Source organism: Vipera ursinii (assembly GCF_947247035.1).
Source record: "Vipera ursinii genome assembly, chromosome: 14".
NCBI lineage: Eukaryota > Metazoa > Chordata > Lepidosauria > Squamata > Viperidae > Vipera > Vipera ursinii.
Window position 1 is genome coordinate 1,091,904 of NC_139527.1, and position 25,302 is coordinate 1,117,205.

General features: G+C 48.0%; 1 protein-coding gene across 1 annotated transcript in view; it reads right to left on the reverse strand.

Moving 5' to 3' along the window:
* The window catches only part of CUX2 (cut like homeobox 2), a 24,280-nt gene extending 6,241 nt beyond the window's left edge, over positions 1–18,039 (reverse strand). The window contains exons 1-15 of the mRNA XM_083373869.1: positions 17,992–18,039; positions 11,906–11,984; positions 8,020–8,136; positions 7,585–7,705; positions 6,993–7,069; positions 6,122–6,188; positions 5,324–5,372; positions 5,096–5,200; positions 4,365–4,556; positions 3,848–3,906; positions 3,522–3,570; positions 2,713–2,812; positions 1,869–2,020; positions 1,372–1,786; positions 26–127 (exon numbers count right to left, since the gene is read on the reverse strand). Coding sequence (XP_083229995.1) covers positions 26–127; positions 1,372–1,786; positions 1,869–2,020; positions 2,713–2,812; positions 3,522–3,570; positions 3,848–3,906; positions 4,365–4,556; positions 5,096–5,200; positions 5,324–5,372; positions 6,122–6,188; positions 6,993–7,069; positions 7,585–7,705; positions 8,020–8,136; positions 11,906–11,984; positions 17,992–18,027 — 1,720 coding nt within the window. The 5' untranslated portion in view covers positions 18,028–18,039. The remainder of the gene's footprint in view (positions 1–25; positions 128–1,371; positions 1,787–1,868; positions 2,021–2,712; positions 2,813–3,521; positions 3,571–3,847; positions 3,907–4,364; positions 4,557–5,095; positions 5,201–5,323; positions 5,373–6,121; positions 6,189–6,992; positions 7,070–7,584; positions 7,706–8,019; positions 8,137–11,905; positions 11,985–17,991) is intronic.
* Between the last annotated feature and the right edge of the window lie 7,263 nt (positions 18,040–25,302).

The following is a 25,302-nucleotide window of genomic DNA, read 5'->3' on the forward strand; positions in this document are numbered from 1 at the left end:
TCCCCCATCCCCATGGGCCCCTTACCTCCTTTCTGGGACTCAATCTCTTTTTTGGCCTGCTCTAAGATACTCTTGATGGCGTCATCTGAACCAGTCTCTGGAGTTCTAATCCTTGGCGTAATGCTTCCTGATCAAAGAGAGAGAATAGCGAAGAATATCTTCTGACCTGGAACAGCTCCATTCACTTAAAGTCAAGGAATTACGTAGGGACATCAGGGACCCTCTTTCTTAAAGAAGCTCCTGTCTGAAGAAACATCTCTTGTCCTTAGGGAGGGAATCTGGGCCTTGGGCTAGAGGAATGGGAGAGGGCAGGAAAGGAAAATCCTAATAATCCTGGAGCAATTCTTATCCTTGGCTAAGAATCTGCCACAAAGACTGAAGCCCAGATTGTATGAGGCTTGTATCAGAGCCTTGGTCCATCTACTTCTGCAGAACCTTGGGTGGGTCTCCAGGGCTTCAGGTTGAATGCAGTTGCAAGATTGGTCCATATAGCCTAGGTGAAATATGGAGGCCATCTAGGAAGTCCCTTAAAGCTTCAAACTCTCCCATAAATGATAAATATTATAACAGGATCCTTGTAGGCGTAGACCTCTCTTTTGGAGAAAGCAACTTCTCTGGCAGACCAATTGGTGGGACTAAGGCACCAAAGGTGGTCTCCACTGAGGCAGAAGGTGTTCCCAGCCCTCCCTGAAATGCCAGGGCTGACCATGGGAACTTCTGCAGGCCACGTTGGACCGGTTGAGCTGCAACCTTCCCCCAAAGAGAAACAGAAGTCATTTTGGTTCTGAATTATGTGGTGTGACTGGTCTGGAGGTTTTGAAAAATGGAGCTATGAAAGACATCCTGTTGACAGCTCCAATGGTTTAACCCTAACTCCCAAATCAAGCTTCTCAGAGAACATGTTTTGTTGGGCCAACCTCTTAGATTTGCTGTGTGCATTTGGTGGGTCTCCAAAATAGAGCTGTATCCTACTTCAAGTCAATTAGTGGTAGCAGCATTATCTTAATTAAAACTCACTTAATTTGCAGAGGAGCCTCTTGTATAACCATCTTTGAGCCTGGCTCAGTTCTAATATTATTTTTCTTCAGCCTGCAGAATGCACAGTGCCTTGAAGAGGTCCAGGTCCACAAGGAGCTCACCCGCAAACATTTGCACGGAGGAGAGAGAAGCCCCAGAGAGACCCAAACTGAAGAGGATGTATCTCAGCTGGCTGGTCTTGGCTTAGGAGGTCACAGAGAAGGTAGGGAGGCAGGGAGAACTTTGGTTTCAGAGGAGGAGGAGTTGAACCTGTGCAAAGTGGTCCCTGCCCCCCCTCCCCCAGAAGCACCCATCACCTCCCACCCCAGCGGGTTCCCCACCTGGACCACTCACCTCTCTGGCGCACCTGGATCGTTCTGAGCGCCAGGACATTCTGCTCATCGGAGAGGAACTGCTTCATCTTAATAAAGGGCTCTTTCCCTTTGACGGTCAGCTTGCGCCAAGGCTTGGGCCGGGCCAGGATCTCACTGACCGAGCCTTGTGAGAGGCCCAGAACGTAATGTCCAAAGACTCGTTGACCGATGTTGTGCTTCAGCAGCTGCTCCTTCACCTGAAAAGCAATTTCCGCCGTGTCCAGTTGCTCCTCATCGGCTGAGCTGGGATTGCTGCCTTCCGACTGGTCACTTGGGGGGCTCCCGTCGTTGCCCAGGCTGGGGTTCACGGGCAGCACCAGCCCTTTGGCGGCATAGAAGGCGGAGGGGAAGCTGCCCGTGTTGCTGTTCTCGCTCTTGTAGCCTGGGGGGCCCATCTGTGGTGGGGAGAGGGAGTCTCAGGCTCGGGGTTCGCCAGCAGCCTGGCCCCAGAGACGCCAATGCACAGATGCCCAGTACCTCCGGAGCCACCGTGGGGGCCAGCAGGGGCTGGAGCAGCGGAGGGGAGGTGGAGTCTTCCCTGGGGTTGTGCAGGAGCTGCTGGGGAGACGCGTAAGATTGCTCGGGGCCCATGGAGTCCTTCACCGATTCGTCTTCCGAGGGATCCTCCTCTAGAGACCAAAGAGAGGAACACACACACACACCAACTATAGCTTCCCTGGACCATGCCGGATGGGGATGATGGGACCTGGAGAGCCCTTGTTTATGGGCAGCTAGGAACATTGGACAGCCTGGGAAAGCTGGAGGAAGGAAGTGGCTCCCTCTCCAATGTCCACCCATGGTTTTTCTGAGGAAGGTCCCATGGTTTATTGATTTAAGGCATTTTTACAGCTCTTTCCGCCAATGGGAGTGATTTATAGAAGGGGAATAAGTGGACAGAGTACTGGACAATCCCCACAGGAGTGATGGGAATTGAAATCCAATGCATATCTTGGGAAGCCTCCTACAGCTCAGAGCAGTGTTTCTCAATTTTGACAACCGGAGATGTGCGGACTTCAACTGGCGGGGGAATTCTGGGAGTTGAAGTCCTGACCTCTTCAGGTTGAGAATCACTGCTCTAAAATAACTGGAAAGGCCCCTGCCTTAAACCCTAACCCTTCCGCAATTTTAATTTATTAAGCCATCTGTGCAAACTACTGCACACGCAAATCCACGCATGGCTGTTTGGGGGATTCTGGGAATGGAAGTCCACCTGTCTGAGAGCTGCTGAGGTTGAAGAAACACAGTTCTAGTCCATCCCCTTAACGGACAAGGGCTCTCTGCATTGACACATCTTCCCCCCCCAATCCGTTTGCCATCCTACCAGGGTTGGTGGTGAGGTTTGGTTTTTCCAAGATATACTTCCGAGATGGGTAGAAGGAATCTTTTCCCAGAAAGAGTGCGTCGGAGGGCTTTGAGATACTCTAAATGCAAAATAAGAGGGCTAAGGATTATAATTCCTTCCTTTTCTCCATTTTTGTTTTAAGTGGCAGCCTGACGTTCTGCCCTTGCCACCCGAGGCACCCATCAGCCAAAATTACTCTTATTCATAACGCAAAGATCATCAACAAAAGTAACTCAATGAAAGCGGCAACTTGTTCCAGTCAACCCTAAAAATGTGGCAATTAGTTCAGCCATCTGACCGGGTGCCACTTTCCTGTTTCTGCGCGTGGCTGTGGATTTCCTGTTCTTCCCGGCTTGGAGTACCATCTGGTGGAGTAGCAGGGGGTAAATGCAAGAAATGAACAAAGGCTGCAAACTACCAATTCAAGAATTGGAAGACTGGTGGTGGATCCAAGGAGTTTAAATTAAAAAGATCCACGGAGGGACAGAGATCTTTCCCAGCAAGGATCGGCAAAACCTCAGGAATTATTTAGTCTGTCCACTGAAAATACTTCTGAAGTGAGCAGGTTGCAGGCAAAAGTCTTCTCAATTCTTAATGACGGGGTCTATCTGAGAAGACCCTAGAAGCCCTAGTGATCTTTCTTCCTTTCCTTTCCTTTCCTTTCCTTTCCTTTCCTTTCCTTTCCTTTCCTTTCCTTTCCTTTCCTTTCCTTTCCTTCTTCCTGCAGAACAACCTGATCGAGGCTGCAGCTAAGGTGTGTGCACCTGTCAGGAAGGTTTCCAACTTGCCTGGGACAGGTTGCAGTCGGAGGAGGCCAACTTCATTGCTTTCAAAATGCTGCAGAAGAAAAGAGGGGAAATTAGGAGTTGCAAAGAGCTGATGAGTCCAGGTGATAGGACATCCTTGCCCTGGACCACGTCGGATTTCCACTCCCACAGACAGATCCCTGAATCCAGAGAGATCTCCTCTCCTTCTCCTGGGAATAGGGCTGAGAAATGCCTGGCCATTTAGATCTTAACTTTCTGAGGATGGACGGAGAATCTCGCAAGATCAGCTAATAGCTCCTGCCGAGAGGTGGAGCTTTGTGAGAACCCAAAGTGAGGGGAAACCCTACCTCAGTTCTGTCTTGATCTCTTCGTAATCAGATTGAGCACGAAGCTTTTCTTCCAACTTCTAAAGAATATACAAGTGCAAAGAGAGAGACACACAAATAGAAATGTTTAAAAATTCTTATTCAGAGGCAGAGGTTTATGGCCCGAAACAAATCTTAACACGAAAAGAAAGGCACGGCTTTCTTCCACATATCCCAAAATATATCGAACTGCTTAGCATATCATTAACTCAGTTCAAATATTATTCAAATGTTGTGCGTGTGTGTGTTCTATAGACAATGACACCTATTTGCAACACCCTGCATTCATCTTTAACCAAGTAATTGGACAAAGTATATTAATTGCTGATTTGGCCTAGATTATAAATCAGGTGGCAAATCCTTCCATCCCATTTTAACCCTTGGAAAATTAATCCGACTCTCTTCTCTTTTAACTTTAGGGAGGGGAAGAGAAAGGTTTTAATTTAAATCACCCCACACCCAATTCTTGGGGAAATAATGCCACAAAAATGATACCCACTTCAATGGCCTCATTTTTGGCTGCCAATTGCCGTTCTAGGTCTGCAATTTGATTGGCCGAAGAATCTTCCATTTCTTGCATGGAGTTTTGCAAATGTTGTATTTCCTTGAGAAGCCGGAGAATTTCCCGATCCTTGGCGGCGAGGGCTGCCTCTAGCCGTGGACCCGGACACAAAGAATAATTCACTTTATCCTGCAAAAATAAGGCATCTCAAGGGAAAAATGTACTAATTTTGAGGATTTCTCTAGCTAGAAATAACAAAGACTACACCCCGGTTTAGGTCAATTCCAGACAGGCTACTTCATGCATCCTTGTGAAAGACACACATCTGCACACCAAAACAGATCAGTTGGAGGCCCTCACTTCTTGCTAAGCCCGCCCTAGCATCATCTCCAACTTCTGAGGAGGCTTCAGCAGAAGATTCTGTTCTCTCAACAAGCAAGAGACCAGTCTGGAGGCCTCATGTTATCTGCCCCTCTTCTAAAGCTGAAGTAGGTGCTGAAGTAGACACAAGACTCTAGCAGCACATGGGGGTCTTAGCTTAAGACTTGGAAGCCAACACCAAATGTAAATTGTTTCTCAACATTAGATTCGCCTGGTCTGCATCAAGCTGGTTGCAACCAGAATTTGTAGAGTGAGGAATCTGGAAATGGAAGATTTGTGCTTCTGGAAATTCCCATGGGAGCCTGCTTTCCTCATTTGATTGACAAGGAACCCCTCCTGGTCCTCACCCCACTTGGTCCTTGGGGAGAACAGCAAGCCAAGCGAAGGGAGCTGTTTACAGAGGAAAGCTGTTCCCGCAGGCTCTCCACCTCCCTCTGGGCAGCCTCGGCTCTCTAGAAAAGAGAAGAATCAGAACTTTGGGCTGAAACATCACACCAACCGTCCATTTCCCAAGTCTTTTAAGTCGCTTTCATTGGTAAGCCAAAGCCCTCTCCCCACGACCGCCTGTTGCTCACCTGGTTCGCCTTTTCAAGATTTGACATTATCATGGCCACTTCATCTGTCCTACAGCAAGAAGACAAGAGTTATGGTTGACTTCCAGAGCATCTACAAAGGCAACTAGGAGTAGATGCCACCATTTGTTTCTAAGGGGACAAGAAGCATGAACCAAACAAAAGAGGTCCTCAGATTGTCACGGGGAAAACCAACTTCCAGAGATTCTGATCTGTCCTAGTTTAAGTTTCCAATAAATCTGGCTTCATGGTGACTTAAATGTCAGATAGTGGGGTGGTGGGAACTGCATGGACCTCAAAACGCCTGGGGCCTTTTTCTCCTCTCATCTTGAAAAAGGATGGAAACCAGCAGCAAAGTGCCTGTCCATCCCAGTCCTCCTTCCGTGCCTCCTCGTTCAGCACATACGAGCCCCAGTCTTGATCAAAGTCAATGTTATTTCACGCCATGTGCCAGAAGGATCAAAGTCCATCTGTTTTGGTAGGATATGATTAAGTGTTCTTAGCACCATCACGTAGGAGAGAAGAGGCCGTTGGGGATCATAGTCATGGCAAAACATCAGTGAGGATGCTGGAAATATTTGGAAGCAGGAAGGAAGAAACCGAGCACGCACGTGCACACACACACACGTGTTACGGACATTCCCCCCCCCAGCTTCTATAATTTCTTAAGCTTCTTTATTTGTGAAGCCCTTTTCAAGTGTTCATCAGAGCTTTCTCCTACTTAGACACCAGGCAACCCTCACAACCTGACCCATCAGCTGCAAGGACATCTGACAGAACAGAACAAACCAACCAACTTACTTGGAAGCTGCCTCTTCATCGTATTTACATCGCAGGTCAACCAGCTCCGTCTGGGTGGCTTTTAGTGCTGGCCAGCAACAGGGGGAACATAAAAACAGAGAGTAAGAAATGTTCTTCTAGTGGACTGTGCTCAAAGAATGTTACTCAGGGCTAGTAAATATTCAGTCATAAACTGGATAATTAGGGGGGAATGGAGACATTTGTAGACCCATTGGCTCCACTAATTATCTTCAGGTCTTCCTCAACCCACTCGGAGGTTTAGAATTGAGCAGAAGTTCTGCCAATGGGCTACGGATCCTGGCATTTGCCTGGCACCAACCATCCCGGTTAGCGTTGCTCTCTTTTAGGACAGTGGATTGAGAGAGATTGTGAGCCTTATTCAAGTTAGTTGAGTTCAGTTAAGACCAACATTTCTAGGTGAACTCAAAGGGATACGTTTCATTCGTTAGGCAGCAGTGGTTTACATTTCCAGAACTTTTGAATACGAGCACTCTCTTTGTCTCTTCCATGCAGGCTGACTCAACCACTCTGAGTCAAATGCTAATTTCAGATATGGGCTGGATATCATGAAAAAGGGAAGGATTTGAGAGACTGGAGGAAAAAGAGAGGTTGGCCATCACTCCAATGTCTGAGAGAAAACGCCAGACAACAGAGAAGCAAAGAAAATTGGACTCTGGCCCTGTGAAGACACGATCTTTCAACAGGTACAAAAAAACAAGTTTTTTTTTCTTAAGAGCTAAATGGAGCAGAGAAAGTGCCATGCTGAGCTTTACAAAGGCATGAACCCACCAAGAATTAACAGGGCTCAGGAGGAAGCCATGGCAAATGCTCCGGCAACTTCAGCTGTGCCTCCCTTGATCATGAAAAGTACCTGAATGCAGGACTTTGATCTTCTCTTCTGCTTCCCCCAGCCGGCTGGCCAAAGTGAACTGGGCTTCTTGAAGGCCCCTAAGATAAGAGAGGTATCTCCTTGACTTGATGAGGCAACCCACCCCCAGCCTGAGGTCCCTTGAGGGAACCTCCCATACTTCCCAATTTGTTTGCATAATTTGGCTGGTTTTGCTAAACATCTAGAGAACTTCCTCTATTTGAAAGAATTAAAAGGAGAGGCCTGTCTAGAGATATACCTGAATTCTTTAAAAAGATAAGTTGGGTTTTGTTCACAAAGAAAATCTATGAAAAGTGCCCAGTGTTGACAGAGTTTGATTCATAGATTTTTTTATTATTATTTATTATGTACGGTTGGGTCTCAGTGGCATGAATTTGTAGAGGAATGGTTTTCCACGATCTCTGAATCTCACTGAGGAAGAAGCAGTGCTTCTTACGTAACATTGGCCCTTCCTTCTCAGGCAGCATAAATGTTGTTGCAAGGTAGATCATGGAGCTGAATTATATTTTCCTTTGAGGAGGACCACCCTCCCCTCTACCTCCCCCTCCTCACCTCCTGGCTCATACTCACGTACTTTTGCTTCTCCACCTCATTTCTCTGCAACAACGAGTCGGTCAGCAAGGCTTTGCTTCCGAGCCCAGCAAACTTGGCCTCTGAAACTGCCAGTCCACAAGGGAGGACTCCTTCTTTTTGCTCTGGGAGGGGGGACGGGAAGGGGAAATCTACATCAGCAATAGGATCGGTCTAAGCTGGATAGGTCTCAGCTAGTTCTCCTTGCTGTCTGCCTCCTTCAGATCATTTCGGCTGTGGGCCACTGGCCACGGGTCTGCCAGGCTTACAGAGTGAAAAAACTCCTCCATGCACTTCCAAGCACAGCCTTGAAGCACTGATGGACCCTCATTTGACCCTGGAGGGTTTTTTTCTCTGAACGTCTCCCTGTACTGCAGCAACGTGCCTTGGAGTTGGCTGCTTTATGCTGTCAGTGGAAGAACTAGGACCATGTGGGTACCTTTGGGGAACAGCAACTCCTTCTTCCAGGGCCTGTTCAGCTCCTTCAGGGGGGGTTTCTCGGGGCCCAGGCAGTGAAGTGGCTGGTGCCGCCCTTCAAGGGTGGGCAGAGGGTCTGCTGGAGGGAAGAGGAGAAAGGCAGAGGTGACCTTGGAGGCCCACCTCCAGAGCAGCCCTAAGTCCCAGAGGTCAAGCTCAACATTATTTGAGAGGGAGAGAGAGAGAGAATAGATGGATTAGATATGATAAATGGGAGAGAGAGAGAGAGAGAGAGAGAGAGAGAGAGAGAGAGAGAGAGAGAGAGAGAGAGAGAATGCCTCCAAAAGGATTGTAAGTCTATATAAGACATTGGTGTATTATTCGCTCTCCCTGGCCCTATTAAGGGGGACACAATGGTGAGGGGACTTCAGACTCGCAACAGGCCTAGGCCACTTTTTTCTCAAACATTTTTGCCACCCCTGAAATAGAAGCCCAAAGCCAGGTTTCGCTTCCCTCTTGCAATCCGTAGGCCTCAGCCTAGAATAATGGTGGGAAAGTTTCCCACGGGGGTCAGAGTTCATAAGCCAGGTCCGAAGCCTAACCTTGAGGGGATGGATGGCTCCCGCCGCCCTCCCCCCACTGACCCTGATCTGAAAAGAAACGGAAAAAGAAGCGAGAAACCAGCCCCATTTTTTCACATTTATTAAAAATGATCCGGGCTGGTAAATTAATTTGTTTGTGTCGTACAATGGCAGTGCAGATGGACTCATTAGCATGCACACAACAAATAATTAAGGATGCATTTTTTTTAGCTGGCCTTCCTAATGGGGTTTGCTGGGTTAATTATGTCAGTGCATAATTACCTTGGTCTGGGAGGCGTTAGGAGCCCCTCCCCAGCCAGGCACTCTGGCTAATAATGGTGGGTTGCCCTGGGAGAGGAAGGGGCCTCTTGGAAACACACCTGCCCACCACTGCCTAAGCAAACAGGCATTATAGGCGAAATGTGCCGTTGGATGGAAACAGTGGCACTGAGGGGCCCTGCCACAGAAGGAATTTTGGAACGTGGCTCTCTCAGCCACGGACAAACTCTGTGCCCGGTTCCCTCCCTCCAGCTTTCAACCTAAAGCGTGGCAGCGAGGGTTGTGTGAAAAAAAACAAAAAACGGTAAAAAGATGTCATCTTCCTCACAGCTACGGATTTAATCATATGCACGGCAGATTTAGCAAAGTAATCAATCAAATCTCTTTTAAATCAATGCAGAGTTCTTAATGAGAGGCGAGCTTTGCCCAAACCGGGGGAAGGGGGGGAATCAGCCAAATCTACAAATATACAGCAAAACCATTTTTGTAAAGCTGAGCCTCGGACTTCTGGCTGGGGGGCCACCATGGACCTCTGCAGCCCAAAGATGCAGGATTGTTTGACCAATTCGAGGTGGCAGGACCTAAATTGGGGGTGTCCAACCTTGGCCACTTTAAGACTTGTGGACTTCAACTCCCAGCATGGCCAGCTGGAGAATTCTGGGAGTTGAAGTCCACAAGTCTTAAAAGTGGCCAAGGTTGGACACCTCTGATCTAAATACTCCCAAGTTCTCATAAATGTTTCAGCCCTTGTCTGAGCTTGGTCTGATTCTTGGGGGGGGGGCTGTTCAAATGGGGAGCCACCAACAGAGGACTCAGGGGGTCTTCCTTGCCAGGGTCAAAGATGTGCCGAGAAGTGGAGACCATAAATCCAGAGCCAATAAAAGGGCAGTTGTGTCTCTTGCGGAGGGCCCCCTTGTGGACTTATCAGCTGCAGTGGTGGGTCATCAGTAGGGGACTTGGAGCGTAGCGGGTCTTGGAGCCGTCTAGAAAATAAAGTCCAGCTCACTTTACAGCTGCTAATAACATCTTGCGGCTAAGATAACGATATGGACCATTAAACCACACGCTTCAAGGTGCAACTGATGAGGAGGAATTTCAACCACCAGGTCTTCCACAGGCAGAAGGAGCAGCTTTGACTGGAGGACAGAGCAAAGGGGCTTGGAGGTCCAGCCTTTCTCAGTTAGGGGGTCGCAAGCAGCCGTAGCAGGGCCAACAGTGAGGACGTGAATACGAATCTTCCCAGAGGAGGTCAACGGCTCCTGAGTGGCAGCTGGCTTCTCTCAGTGACCAACTGGATGTCCTTGGAAACTCTAGAACATCCAATTCCAGAACTGAAGCAGACCAAGAGATTGGGACTCAAATTCGTGTTCAATCCAGAGAGCCCGCCTGGCGGCTTTGGGCCAACTCCCATTTTCTAACATCTCAGCGGTTTATTAGGAGGAGAGAAAATCCTTGGAAGGAGGGAGAATGGGAATAGTTCTTTTTATTTCCCCCGAATGTAGCCACGACGGGTTCCCGGTTCAGCCTTCCAAAAGAGAAACTGGACTCCACTGGGTCTGGCAGGTCCTTCTTAAAATATCCTCTCTGCTTTCTGCCTCTGCCTGTAGCCGGCCACAATCTGTAGCTGCCTCCCATTAAGAAAGGTCTGCGTACGTCGTCTGTGGTTAAGGCAGCTCCAACCACTGCCTGCCCTGAGCAACTGTGGTTCCTGAGAGGGTCTCCTCCCAAACGCACCCAGGACAGAAACTCAAAGTGTGGGTCACTCTCTGCACCCAGGAGGCAGATCTTCCCACAGGCAACCAGGACACAAACAGACAAAGAAGCCAGGGATCCTAAGTGCCCACCCAGGGGATCTGCGTCTGGCCCAGGAGATGCCCTCATGAAGCCATTTGCACGGGGGCAATTGCTCATGTCTGGACAAGCAAGAATGCATCTTTAGGAGGTCTCCGCTGTCTTCACTTTGATTGTGTGGATTGAAAGAACCTGCTGGTTCAGATCCAAAGTTGCATCTTCAGTCTGCAATTTTGGGGACTCTTAGAAGCAGGATTGAAGCTACGCATCTTGTGGTCAACCTCCAACCCCGGGCATTTGAGGAATCCAGCTTCTTCCTCGGATAAGCAACCTAAGGGGTTTATCCAGCCATACGTAGACACTGGCAAACTTCCCAAATTTCCACCTCCTATATAAAGTATTTAGGTTTCCCTCGTATGCACAGCCCGATCCTTACTTAGCAAACTACTTTTCCCCCCTGCTGTGTTCCCATCGAGAGGGAGCGATGCATGCCAAAGACAATGAAGAAATCAGTTGTCACTGCCACATGAGTTAAAATGAGACTTAAATCAATCCATTCTCAACAATGACTTTAATTATGCTTTTAACATGATTTTACTGCTTCCTCTCCACCCTCCCTCTCCTCTCCATGTCCAACAGAGATGCACGCCTAGCCCGCTTCCCCACACCACATCTGGGTGAACAATATCAGAAAAAATTATGATATTTCCCCCCCTTCCTGTAATTACAGACGCAGAATCCCAGGCTCAGTGTATCAAAACACTTGCTGAGCATCACACTTTTCCTCGGGTGAGATTTGCACAGAAAGAAGCCATTCAAGCTTCGAAAGGAAGCAAGGAAGACGAAAGGGAGGGGGGGGAGGAGGGGGAGGAGGAAAGAAGGGCATGTACAAAGCAGCCCGGTAAGTAAGCCCAACTGGAGTTAAAATATGTAACAGATATTAGACCATGCAGGCATTTTTGCTGATGAAACAGAGGAACTCAGTCAGGCAATGGCTACTGGAAAGCCTGGAAGATCAGGGGCCCCTCTGCTTTCCACCGTTCCACTCCTAAGAGGGTCTTCTGCCCCAAAGCTGTTTTCAGGCCAGGGAGTGCTCCTCTGGTTGGAGATTCAATTCCAGACCAGGAGTCACAAAGGTTCGGAGCCACCTTCCTCATCTCCCTAAAGTTCTTGCCTAGGTCAAGAGGGCTTCCAAGGCACGCAGTGCGCATCCACCCTTCCCCAGCCTGCCAGGAGAAGGAGACCCAGCGTCCCTACCTGGTGCTTTGATTAATTGCTTGTAAACACTCAGGAACGCTGCCTCGGCTTCCTTGGTCCGTTTGCTGAGAGCAACCACCTGAGGGAAACATAAAAACAAGACTACAGTTGAGAAACCAGGGAGAGAAAGGGCACTGCCAGGATAAAAGCTGCACCTGGTTTGGGGAATCAGAAAGGAAAAGTTCCATAAAATTAGGAGATACCCAGTTACATTTGCAATTGCACATGTTCCCCTAGGAATCCAACCTCAACCTCAGCAAAGCTCTGGGAAGGAAGGAAGGAAGGAAGGAAGGAAGGAAGGAAGGAAGGAAGGAAGGAAGGAAGGAAGGAAGGAAGGAAAGGAGGGAGGGAGGGATCTCCCACCCCCAACCCCTTAATCTTAAAAGGAAAAAAAGAGAGATTGCAAATCTTTCACCCAAGACTGAATCTAAATTGCTTGTCATTCACGGGGGACGCATCAGGCATTTACAATTCTCCAGTCACCAGAGCAAACTGCCTTTGCTGCTTCCCTCCCATTCCTGGTGGGGATTGCCTGACCTTAAGCATTCATGCATGTTTCTTTCGTTCTTTACACTTTCAGATGGAAGAGAAATATTAGCAAGCAATTCGTGGTCAGTTTCCACAAACCCAGAATTGGCCTAAAGCAGAAGCTTCTATCCTGGTTTGGTCACAGTTATAAAACAGAGGAAGCAGTTCCTCCAATACATTCCTTTTTTTGGAAGTCCAGAAATTGTGGTTCCAAAATTGCGAAGGCGAACTTGGAGGAATGATAATTTGATAGCTGGAGAAATGGAAAGATGGGTGGATCAGATATTAAGATGAGGAGGGAAAGAATCCACCCATTTTGGTGATGCCAAGGGATCCTAGACTTGCCTGTTGCAGCTCCCAGACACCCCAATTTGAAGATCTTGAGGATTCTCATCCCTTGCCAAGGTTGGAGAGCCCTGGCTTAGATGCTGCAAGAACGGCTCTGGCTTGCCTCCCCGAACAAAGTGACGCCTCCCTGGCTCCCACTCCGAGTTTGCTCAAGCCAGTCCTGGAAAAGACAGCCCCAGAGCCCCCGAGTACAGCCAGCCAGCCCACCGAGGGATGCTTGCGTAGGACCGTCTGCTTCTAGCCCTTTTGCAGAGAAGCTCTGAGAGGTTGGTCAAGCCGAGAGGATCAGCCGGGGGTGTGTGTGTGTGAATGTAGCCCACTCCGAAATATTCTCTTTGCTCCCTGGAATCTGAGCCCCCTCCCTCCCAGCCTCCTCTGACTTTTAAACATTGACGTATCATTAACTTTTTCCTTCTCTGCATGTTTCTCTCTTTCTGCCTTGCACACACTCGGCTCAAGGTGAGAGAAAACACAACTGCGCACTCCACAACCACACAAGATTGATGAATTACATTTCTGCTCCGGGTCTTTTCCATGGCTGGTGATTTTCCAGCAAAGCAATTATCACCATAGAATACATAATGGCCTAATTAATTACTACTGTCAGACCGGCCTCTATGCTATGATTATACCTTATCAAGGCGACTCTCTCTCTCTCTCTCTCTCTCTCTCTCTCTCTCTCTCTCTCTCTCTCTCTCTCTCTCTCTGCAACACTGAGAAGCAAAAAATATTATTGCAATGGACAGGGTTGGTTTTTTTTGTTTGTTTTTTAAAAGTTGCCTTCTGCCTCTGCCTCTCCTTCCTCCTGCCTTCAATCTTTCCGTTGATATTTTGCCTAGGTTTATACACAAACAGCTCAAAAACGCAACACTGCATTTAAATGTAATTGCAACTGACGAAAGCTTGAACACTACACTGGCTTTTCCAAACAACCCAGTTAGATATTTTAATTCAAATAGCCGCTTCATAATAACAGCAGCAGCAGCAGCAGCGACAGCGCAACAGTAATGCTCCCTAAATTCTACTTTTGCCCCTGTTTGTTCTTGTAAGGCCTCCTTGGTGGTGGTGCCAACTTTGCAGACCCCCCGAAGAGGCCCTGATTCAAGAGAGAGATGCCCCACCGCTGGTCGTTCCTTCTTTCCCTCCCTCCATGGATGGCTTCCTTAACAAAAGAAAAGCAGCAAAATTGCACACGGGAATCCCACGGAGCCTTCCTCTAATTCTGCTGAGGGCACAGGAGGATTGCAAGATAGAAGGCATACCTGGAGAAATAAGGATGCTTTCCCCAGCATTTAGTGCAGTGAGAAAGTTGTTGCTTATTACACATATTTCTTCTAGGCAACGGATCTATAAGCAACTTCTGATGGCGGACATAACAAGCCAATTCTTCAAAGAAATTTAAAAAACCTTCACAGAATTTTGATTCAGCGTTACAGTGTTATGCTGGCTTCGAAGCTCTCTTGTAAAAAATAAGTTGAACTAACTAAAGTTGGGGAAAAAACAGAGTTTCCAACTCTCCTGGCATCGGCAATATCTTGAGAAAGGCAGGAGAGGAAGAGATGACTTGATAGCAATCTCTCTCTCAGATTAAGGCCCAACGGTGGGTGTAAAGTCTGAACGTCCCCCCTCAAAAGTGAGAAATTTTTTAAAAATAGAGGGCAAAATACAAGCCAAGCCTAATTCGCATTAAGAAAGGAAAAATACACTGAAGTGGGAACATGGAAAAGACCATTCAAAGGACGTCCATACATGATTCCCATTCGAGCTTTAAAAGCAAAAAAGAGTTTAAGAAGAAATGGAGCAATGGTTGACTTAAAGGAGAAGACGAGGAGGGGGGAAAGAGTTTTAATAATTTACGTGGCCAAGATCTGCTGCTGCTGGCCATTCACTTTGTCATCGTACTTCCTGACAGACACAACAATGCTGTGCCAAAGCCTTTTTTCTCACCCTCCCCAGGGACGTTCATCTCATTGCAACTTTTTCAACAAAGCCCATCTCCCTCCTGCCACTGGTTCCCCTCTCCTCCACTCCTGGGTGGGAACATCAGCTGGGGTCAAGGCGGAGGTCTCCGGCAAGGTCTCCCGCAGAATCCAGGGGTCTCCTCCAAAAGCTCCTGGCGCCTCCAAACGACCGATCAGTTGTGACTTTTGGGGAGTTGCTGGGGAGTATGGGCTGCAAACTCTGCCCTCTGACGTATTTTCTCGCCCGAGGAGGACTCAAGGCTGAGCTGCGGGACTTGGTGCAGTTACAGCCCTGCGATTCTATCTAGGGAAGAGCTAAAGGGCAAAGAGAACGGTGGGAATAAATGGGGTGCCCTTGAGCTCACCTTTCCATAAACCCTGACAGGTAGAAAGGGGCCGGCTTTTATTTTAAAAGAATGGCGTAAAATGGGCAGGGATGAAAGAGTGATGTCTTCAAAAGTACAGCCATCGGTGGCCCAAATTGTGTCGACACACCCTTTTTGTTAGAAAACAGCCAACTCGCTCCCGAAGATGGCCTGGTATTCTGAAACTGGGGACCCCACTCCTCTGGATCTGTGGCTGGTCGCTCTGTTTTTTTTACACAGGTCCTCTGGGGCCTTCCTTTTCTTTTTTTTCAAGTTAGCACTTTTGCATTGTTTTAATAATGGCTTTTTAGCATATGGCTTGGTGCTGTTTTACGCTTGTAATTACTGCATTATGTAAATTATGCTTTTAATGGTCGTTTTTAATTAAGCTGTTTGTTTTGCATCCTTTTGACCATTAGCCATTCTGTGGTGGAAGAGCAGGGGATAAATCCAAGAAATAAAATATGCAAGGAAGCAGTTTTGGAATCCTGAATTGGGAGAGAAAGCAGATTCTTGAAATTTAGCTAGCTGAGGATGAAGCGGTCCAGTGGCTGAGAATCTGGATATTTGAAACGGTCTCAGGATGTGAGAGCCTTTTCTCCCTTAATTTATTATCTCAAAACTATTTTTTTTCTCAGCAACTGAGAAACGGGAGAAATTAGCTGACCAGCCATGATTCTTTTGACTTCTTGCTCCATTATCAAGTCAATGTTTCACCTACATTTCATTTCAACTTTTAATTTAGATATTTTCATCCCTCCAAGAAGAGGAGGAGAAAGAGAAAGAGAGAGAGAAGGAAAAAAGGAAGTTTCAAATCATGACTGTAATAAATGAAGGTAATTAATTGTAGTTTGTTCCTTAACTGTCTAGTCAGCTTAATTTTACCTTTTCATCTAATAATGAGAAAATAATTTTTGTGCTCCGAGGGTTAATGATATGTAACTGCAAGAGCTGCTAATTGCATGTTGCAAACTATTCATCAGAATCCCCATCTGTGCTACTTGATTATGTTTGCTAAATTATTGCTTTGAATTATCTTTCATAAAGCAACTTTTGTAATTAGCAAGGCTCTGGCTCTGCTCTTTTCGCCGTCTGAAAGAAAGAAAAGAAAAAAAAAACACAACCAAGCCAAACCAAGGAAAAAAAAGAACTTTGGCCATTTCAATCTGTTGTTGCTCCCCTTCTGTCACCAGCAGCCTTTGTCTTCCCTGGGATGGAAAAATTAAACTTGGGGTCTTATTTATCGAAATCAGGATGCGAGAAAAAGGCCGCGTGCCTCTCCTGCCCATCTCCTGGGCAGTGGCACTGCCATTCATTCGTTCATCTCACCCTTCGGCAGAGGAACGTGCTCGCAATTTACAAAACCCCCAGGACTGCTAACAATCCACATGGTCATCGGGGAGGCGGGGGGGGGGGGGGTTGGGGGTACTGCCCCCATTCCCAAGACCAGGGGTCTGCAATGAAGGGGATAGTCACAGACAGATCCTGCAGATGTTCCGGGGTTGCCAAAGGGCTGGTGGGAACCCCTGTTTTCTCCTACCTTCTGTTGAGTCACCATTTGGATTCCATCTCTAGATTCTGAGCAATCGTATTCATTGCCTTCGTTCTACCTGGAAATCCCCAAGGTGAGAGCTCCTGGGATATAGGTAAACCCCTAAGTGGCCTCAACAACTCTGAGAGCCAACAACCCGGCCCTCGGGGTGCTAACGACCAGATGACTGCGAAGAATATAAATCCTTCCATTCCCTATCAGTTAGTTAGCACTGAAGAAGCTTCTTGGTTGAGAAGCAAAATGTTTCCAAAGGGAGAAACAAAAAACAAAAAAGTCCAATTGGCATTTGGAAAAAGTACCTTTGGGACAACCATGACTTGGAAGATGGAGACTCTCCAGAGACATGTTACTTGGAAATTGACCTGCTCTTTGCTGATGGGCCTTGGCCCTTCACACAGTCCGAGGGAGAAGACTTTGGCCCCAAGGGCCCCACAAGCTCTAACTAGCCAATTCCAAAGGTTAGCCTCAGAGATTGAGCGCTGATGACGTTATCTGGTTGGGTAATAAACATCTGCAAGAACACAACAGTTCCCAGGAAAGGCTCAGATCATCCCTGGTCACTGGCCAGGATGAACAGGTCAGGGCTGCACCACAAGATGGTGGCCTACTTCTCTTTCTCCAAGAAAAAACCATTCTTGGCTCCTGATGGTCATCTAAATCCATTTCCTCTTCTTCTCCCAGAAGATCTACAGACTAAGCTGAATGCCAAATTTAGTCCATTCTTCATAAAAAATGAAACCGATTCATCCATTGTTTGGCTGAGCCATCTCTGATTTGCATTATATCCATACAGAAAGACCGTTTTTCACGGGCTTCAAACACACAGCCCAGTCTCTCCATCGTAGACACTGAGGGTATAATTTCACAATGCAGATTCTGCTGATTATATAAAGTGGCCTTAAGGTTTGAATAGATGAAATGCAGGGGGAAGGGGGTGGGAGCCACATATCTACATCCTGCTTGGAATCCATATTATAGTCCTTCAAAAACTTGATGCTTGAAATAAGGAAAAAATGCCATGGAAGTTGTAAGACCGCAACACAAATGTCCTTCAACATGCTTAGGGACGCACGATCCCTCCTTTTCATTCTCTCAATAACTTGGTGAGGAAGGTCAGGGTGGAGAGAAAGGGAGGCCCACAACTCGAAATATCTGCAAATACCACAACGTTTGTTCAGATCTACAGCAGACGCAAGCTTTGCATTTTGAACAAGAGCTTCCATTTTTCATTGCATTTGCTCTCTTTCTCAATTTGGAGTCCACAGTTTGGTTCACAAATTTTTCTACCCACGGTAAGAAGAAAAATGTACCTCGTTACTGGTCTCTTCTTACCTCTGCCTGGAAACCTTTTAAGACAGGAGCCACCATATCCCGAACCGCCTGAAGGAAACGGAGGGGGAGGGAAAAAGAAGGGATGGGAATTCTCTTGTTTAGACATCTAAGGCAAGGAGGTTCAAAATGTGGGTCTTAACTTAGTTTCTCAACTTACACTTTTACAGTATTTGTGGCCATATTCAAGCAAGGAGGAGGAGGAGGAGGAGGAGGAGGAGATTGACTTAAATGAAACTTTAAGGAAAAGCAAGATGGGATACCTCAGGTACATTTCTTTTAAATTCCTGGCTGAGTTCAATTAAATGCTTGTGGGAATGTTCGCTTTCCTCCTGACGGGCTGCCAGTTCAGAAGCCACAGAATTCAGTTCCTTCTGGAACAAAAGAAAAAAGGAAACATTATGAACGTGAAATGCCAATATTTCCCTGAGATATTTTCCAACGCTACCTTGAGCATCGAAAGGCACAAGGGGGGGTGAGGCTTTTGCACCCACAAATGTTGGTTTCTGGTGATACATTTGAACTGTTGATACAGCAAACAATCATCAAGTCCTGCCATGAGTTTTGAAAACTTTACAATTCCTTTTGGAGGCCCAGTGACCTTAAATCCGTACAACCTCCACACCTGGGCTTTCAAGAGCAGACAAGGTATGGAATAGGACAAAGCCAATTCTTCATGAAAAGGACGATATTCCTACTGAGGCCCGTCACTCCATCTTCCCCTAGCAATTCCAATATCTTAAAAAGAGAATAAATTGCACATTCGGAAAGGAAGAAAAAGCTCAGATCAGATCCATTTGCATATAAACAGATAAATACAGATGGGAGGGTCGAATTAATGAAACAATCAATATTTTTAATAAGCAGATTTATTTGGATTTTTTTTCTTAGCAACTGTAAGGAAAACATAGCAATCGTGTCAAAATAATAAGAGCACCATATTGCAGTCCATGCTACCATCCGCACCATAGAAGGAAGATGACCAGATTGTAACTAATTTAGGTAGGTGTGTGGGGGGTGGGGGGGTGTTAGTGTTTGCGAATAATCTTTTCAATTAAAGAGGATGGCTTTTTAATTTCATGGGGATTTGGGAGGGTGATGGGGAAAAAAGGCTGACTTGGGTAGAACTCATTTGACTTGGAGAACCGAGAGGCAATGGGCATCAAGATTATCCCTTGTAGCCCATTTGTAGTGGCTGAAGTCAATCTGAAATACTTTCAAGGAGTGTTCCTCAACCGTGGGCAGATGGGTGGACTTCAACTCCCAGAATTCCCCATCCAGTCTATGGAGGAAAAGCCAGACGGTTGTTTTCAAAAATGACAGAGCCCCTCCCTTAGGGCAGAGAGGCAGGAAAGGGGCTGCCATCTTTGTGAGGCAAGGAAGAGGAAGACAGGGGCGCAAGACAGCTACACAGCCACCGCCTCTTGGGTAGACAGGCCCTTTTCCAGGAGCCATCAATCATTTTCCTACGGATTATGTAAATTCCAGGTGCTAAAGATGTAAGGAGTCTGTTACCAGGGGGTGCCGATTGCGTGCCCAAGTCGCCCAACGAAGCTCCTTTTGGTCTCTGGCAAACCGGAGGGATGGCAGGCTTCTAACGACTAGCATGCATGTGCGGGGGAACCTTTATCTTTTTATAAATATTTTGTCGTTGGATGTAAAGGAAAGGGGAGCAGACCATATAAAAACATGGTCCATGGGGGGAGGATGGGGAGACAGAGGGACAGAGTGAGACAGTGGGAGGGTGGGAGAGAGGGAGAGAGAGAGAGAGATGGAGAGAGGGGGGGAGGGAGAAAGGGAGGGAGGGACAACCTATAGGATCCTGTCCAAATTCTGCCTCCCCCCAATCTCCAAACAAATACCCCCCCCCGGAACAGACCACGTGGTGATGGAGTGGACAAGCAGGCTAAACTGGGGGCCTTCAGTGACCCAACTACGAAGCTGACTGGGCTGTGGCTTTTAATCACAACCGGACGAAGAGTTAACCCGGATGAATCAACTTCCTCATTAGCACTGCCAGAGTCGCCAGCAGATCCACCTCCTGATACGAAAAGCCCCTCTCAACGCTGGCCTGGCTCCCCACCCCTCCAGACTGCTATCTTCCCCGAGAACAAACATCTTGCACGCCTCTGAAAACCGCTGTCCTTCCGTCTGAGATGCCAGGACAACAATTTCGATCAAGCACCCGAAGCCAGAGATTCCATTTTAGATTAGGGGAGATGACAGCCGAGAAGAGGGGGAGGGGTGTGTGTGAAACCATCTCGAAAGGGCTTTGCTACGCCCCCGGGGACTGACTCTTCCAGGAGAGGCCAAAACACAAAAAAGAGTTGGCTGGGGAGCTGAATGCCTTCAAGGTTTAGCCTGGGGACAAATGAACGGAACTGCAGAGGAAGAGGGAATATAAGGCAACTGTGCCTAATTGCAAGGGACATATTCATTCATTCCATCTCCAGCCCAGCTCAAAACTTCAAGCATGGTTGCCAACCACCTGAAAGTCTCAACTCTGAAGCAAACTCAACAGGTGGCATTAAGTCGAAAGTCTTCCCACCTTTGACAATATAGAGGGGGGCACAGGAGCAACTAAGTGGCTGTAGCCACCTAGATTGGTTGGTTACCTGGAGGCAGGCAGATCTTTGCTGGAGGTCTCCTCCCCAGGTCAAAGGTTGGCCAACCAAGGTCCAAAAATACCTGCAGGGCGGAGCTTGTGTGGCTTGCAAAGCAAAATGGTCACTACAGCATCCGGTCTAGAGCAGGAGGCCCAACCTTGACCATTTTGAAGGCCTGTGGACTCCGACTGCCAGAATTCCCCAGCCAGCCATGTCCAGGAGGGCAGAGCCGAGTGGACACATGCCCAGCTCGCTCCATGCCCTCCCACGGCTGCTGGATGCCAGTTGGAGACAGGGAAGCTCTCCTGTGGAAGAGACGGTCAAGAGGAACGGCCAAAGGCTGTGATTTCATCCAGGCTGGGTCAGGCCTGCCCAAAGCTGGCTCAGGTGCAAGTCAGGCAGAAAGGACAGCAGTGCAATTTTGGGGAAGGGGCCATTTGGAAGAAGGTGCTTGTTCCCCACACCGGGGAGGGTTCCAACCACATATGCACAGAGAGGAGACGAGAATACCAAATTCCAGTCCTCAAAAGATATGCAAATCAGCTAATCAAGCAGCTTATTATTGCAGATCCCGGCAGCAACAATCCTACCAGATAACTGATCAACCACTAATATCCAATTGTGCCCCAACATTACTACCCCACAGACCCGAGTGTGTCTCTCTGTGTTAAAAAAAGCATTTCTAATTACAGCGAAATTGTCCTCTCCCCCTGAAAACATTTCATCAAGCTCCTCAAGTTGGACAAAAATTGAGCCTGTCAGCAATAAGGATGCTGGATATATTTTTTCCATCTGAGAAGGGGGTGGGGGGAGAACCATTCCTGGGGAAGGGGCACAAAGGGAAGGCAGGAAACCTAACAGGATGAGAGAAAGCGGTTTGTACATTTTGCAACAAAAGCTGGTATTCTAGTCCTCAAGGCTGAGCCCCAAGGAAGATTAGCAAAGTTGAACAAATTCCAGACTAAGTCTCTCCTTTGCGTTATGAAAAAACCTGAATAGATTACAGAGTGGAGTGGAGTGGAGTGGAGTGGAGTGGAGTGGAATGGAATGGAATAGAATAGAATAGAATAGAATAGAATAGAATAGAATAGAATAGAAGCTGGAAGGGACCTTGGAGGTCTTCTAGTCCAACCCCATGCTCAAGACCCTATACCATTCCAGATAGATGGCTGTCCAGTCTCTTTTTGAAAGCCCCCAGTGATGGAGCAACCACAACTTCTGGTGGCAAGCTGTTCCACTGGTTAATTGTCCTCATTGTCAAGAAGCTTCTCCTCAATTCCAGGTTGCTTCTCTCCTTGATTAATTTCCATTCATTGCTTGTTGTCCTGCCCTAAAATCAACCTAAAGCAGGCTTGAATTCAGAATCATAACTGTAATAACTCTGTTCTGCAGTGCTTCTGATACTGGGAAATTGGACATAATCGGAAATTCCTTGCGAAACCTTCCACTTCTATCTTCTCCATAAAAAGCCCAATCAGAGACTGGCAGCTTTCCCAAAGCTTAATCTGAGTTGCAGGATCCTCTACTGAAAATAACATATGCTGCCACTCTTCCACCACCCACCCACCCAAAAAAAGCCATTTGAATGTGTCTCAGGCTCCGGCTGTAACTTTGTCAGCTACAATTTAACTGCCAATTTAGGCAGGAAAGCTCATAATTAGACTGAAAGAATGACTGCTCTCTGGTTATTGATAGACTGACAATCCGAGTTCCCCGGAGCCCGCCGACGTCCTTAACCCCTTCTTGCTTTGGGATTGGAAATCGAGGTAGACCCTCAGTCCATGGGATCCAGCAGGTAGAAGGGAATGCCCGTGTGTGCCAGGAAGAGGCGTCCTTAACTCCGGATCGACGACGGAGGGATATTTTCCTCGGCAGCTTCAGAGAAGGAGCAGCCTTTGCAGTTGCCTCGGCCCGTCTCTTTCCACAGAGCAGAACCTGGGGAGGGTAATTGCTGGCGGTGCCCGCTGGATTCTGGGAATGCCAAGGCTGGTCAGACCAGGAGGAGCCATGCCCGCTGGCGGGTCTCAAGGTAAAAGCTGACATCGGTTTCCTGCCTCTGTTGGGGGGAGGCAGCATGGGGGCTTTTAAATGGCAGGAGGAAGACGCCACAGGGCCCAGCCATTATACACTTTTATTGATGCTGTTCTGAAGAAAGCTAATCGATATATTAGATTTCCCCCAGAAAGAAAAACAGCAGTCGCTGGAGAGTTTTCCAACCTGAGTTTGCAATGGCACCGCCTAGCCCGCCCCTGACTTTCCCGGCTGCCTGCGGGTGCCAGCGGCTTGATGAAGAAGAAGAAGAAGAAGAGGAGGAGGGCTACCAACCTTTAATCAGCATAAAAGGCTTTGGGTCAATGGCACTACGCCTGATTACCTGGACAGGTTTCTTGGATTTTAAAATAAGAGGGGAATGAAGTCACCACCAAGGTTGGAGATGACAAAAAGCCTCTTAGAATTGCAAGGGGGTCAACGCCAGACCCGTCTGGGGACACCACAAGACTGTTACCCACCACAAGGGTGCAGAAAGCTTTCCAAGAGCATTTTGGGAGTCTCACCATTGACCCTACCGTGGGCAATTCTAGGAGCCGGCACTGGAGAAAGCCTTGGAGAATGCCAGCTAGGGAATTCTGGGACTTGAGGTCCCCACCGTCTGAAAAGTTCCCACGGTGGACAAGCCCTGTTCTTGAGGCTAGAGAGGAAGGACGCCAGATTTCCCAAAGTTGATGCAAACCACCTCAAATCTAACCCGACAATCCTTAACGCAATTAGACAATGAGCAGACTTCTGTTGGGAAGGCAACCTTTATCCAGGGTTGTAAAAGTGGTTTAGAGGCACCCGAGAAACAAAAGAGGAGGCTTAAGACAAGAACTTGGGGGGTGGGGGGGAAATCACATAGGCACAGTTTTATATTTAGGGAGGAAACAAGGAGGACTGGGGGTCTGCATTGGATCTAATTGCAATCAAGAGCAGACATCTAACGCAAGTGACGGGCTCAGCAAAAAAAGGAAAAAAAAAGGAAAAAGAAAAATTTGCTGCTGAGAGGGGCAAAATCTTTGTCTAAAAATAATCAGCCATTCCACACGCCACCGGTAGTTGTTGTTGTTGGGCTTTATCCCCCCCCTCTCTATCTCTCCCTTTTTGCTAGAATGGTAATCGATGCTGGAGGCTTTGAATTCCATCAATTTATAGATCTGCCCTAACTCTGTGGCTGCCTGCCTGCCTGGCGATTGTCTGCTGGGGCTGGTGGAAAGGGAGTGAGTGGGGAGGCAGGAAGGCCGCAGCTGCACACACAACACACACACACACACACACTGTGGGGTTCAGAGAAGCACCGGTACCTCCTACAAATTCCTTGATCCCTTCTCAAGCATCCTCCATCAGCCTAAGGCTCAAACCCGCCCATCGACCCCCATCGTACAGGCACATCTAAAACGCACACGCTCTGCAGAAGTACCATACGCATCCAGGCAGAATTCTCCTGGCATGTTTGCACGCGTGAGAGGATGGACACGCAGCATCCCCATGTATGCACACAAGCCCGCAGATAGGTATCTGTGCGGAGAGAAAGTGGACGTGGGGGAGAGAGGTAGAGAATGAACGGGGAGAAAGAAACGATCTCTGGAGAGAACTGCAGCAGTTAAAGATTAGCCTCAGCTTTCTGAGACGCCAAATTTTTTGAGGGCTATCGATCAATAAATCAAATCAGCGTCCAATCAATCGCCCAATCAGGAGCGTCTCGCCGATGCATTACTGCTGGCGCCTTCGAACCCGGCCCGGCCTTCGGTGGCTTTCATCAAAACAGTGCTGGGCTGGCACGGGGCCAGCTCCCACCCTCTGCCTCCACAGACTCGGTGGCGCAGCAGCCTGGCGCAAGAACAATAAATTTCTCATCTAACAGCCGATCAAGAAACAAGGTGAACATCTGTTTTGCTGCAATGGAGACGCGCGGCACACTTCTGGGGGAGCTGCAAGCCAGCTTCAAGGGTCCCCCAAGACTGCTTCCCACTGCTAGGGGCGTGCACAGGCCTCCACACAAGCGGGGGTGATTTGCACGCCTGTGTACGTGTGTGCATTTGCACTCCTACAGGGGGAGAGAATACCACCACCACCCCATTAATTGAGGGAGAAAAGAGTGGCCACTTGCCCAGGCCAGCTCTCTCTGCCCCCATCTTCCCACCACACAGCAAAAGGAAAAGAGGCTTGTCCAGTCAATAATAAAAGCTGGCCAGGGATGCAGGCAGTTTTATGATGCCCATTAAATAGCCCTGTAACTCCATTAAAAGCTGTTTATCCCCTCTAACTATCGCCAAGTATTTCTCCCCACCTATAAATGGGGATGAGCTGGGGGGGGGGGCTGGATTATCCAGGAGGCTACCCAGCCCACAGGAGGGCACTCCAGTCCCACAGCCCCCTCCCCCAAAATGGCCTGACGAGCTTCCGCAACCAAGAAAGGAGGGTCAGGAAAGTGGACAACCATTGGTCCTCAGTAGGTGAGGAGCAAGGATAGCCTGCTCCTGCCCCTGGAGGTTCTGCTGGGCTGCTGAGGGTAAGAACCAATCGGCCAGCTTCTCTCGCACCTTATTTTGGGGTCACTGAGTTCCCGGGGCAAAAGGAACCCAGATTCTGATTTTGAGGAGCCATTAAGAACCTTACAACGATGGAGGTTTGGCTGCCGGGGGAGGGTGGGTCCATCTGGGAGATGTAAAAG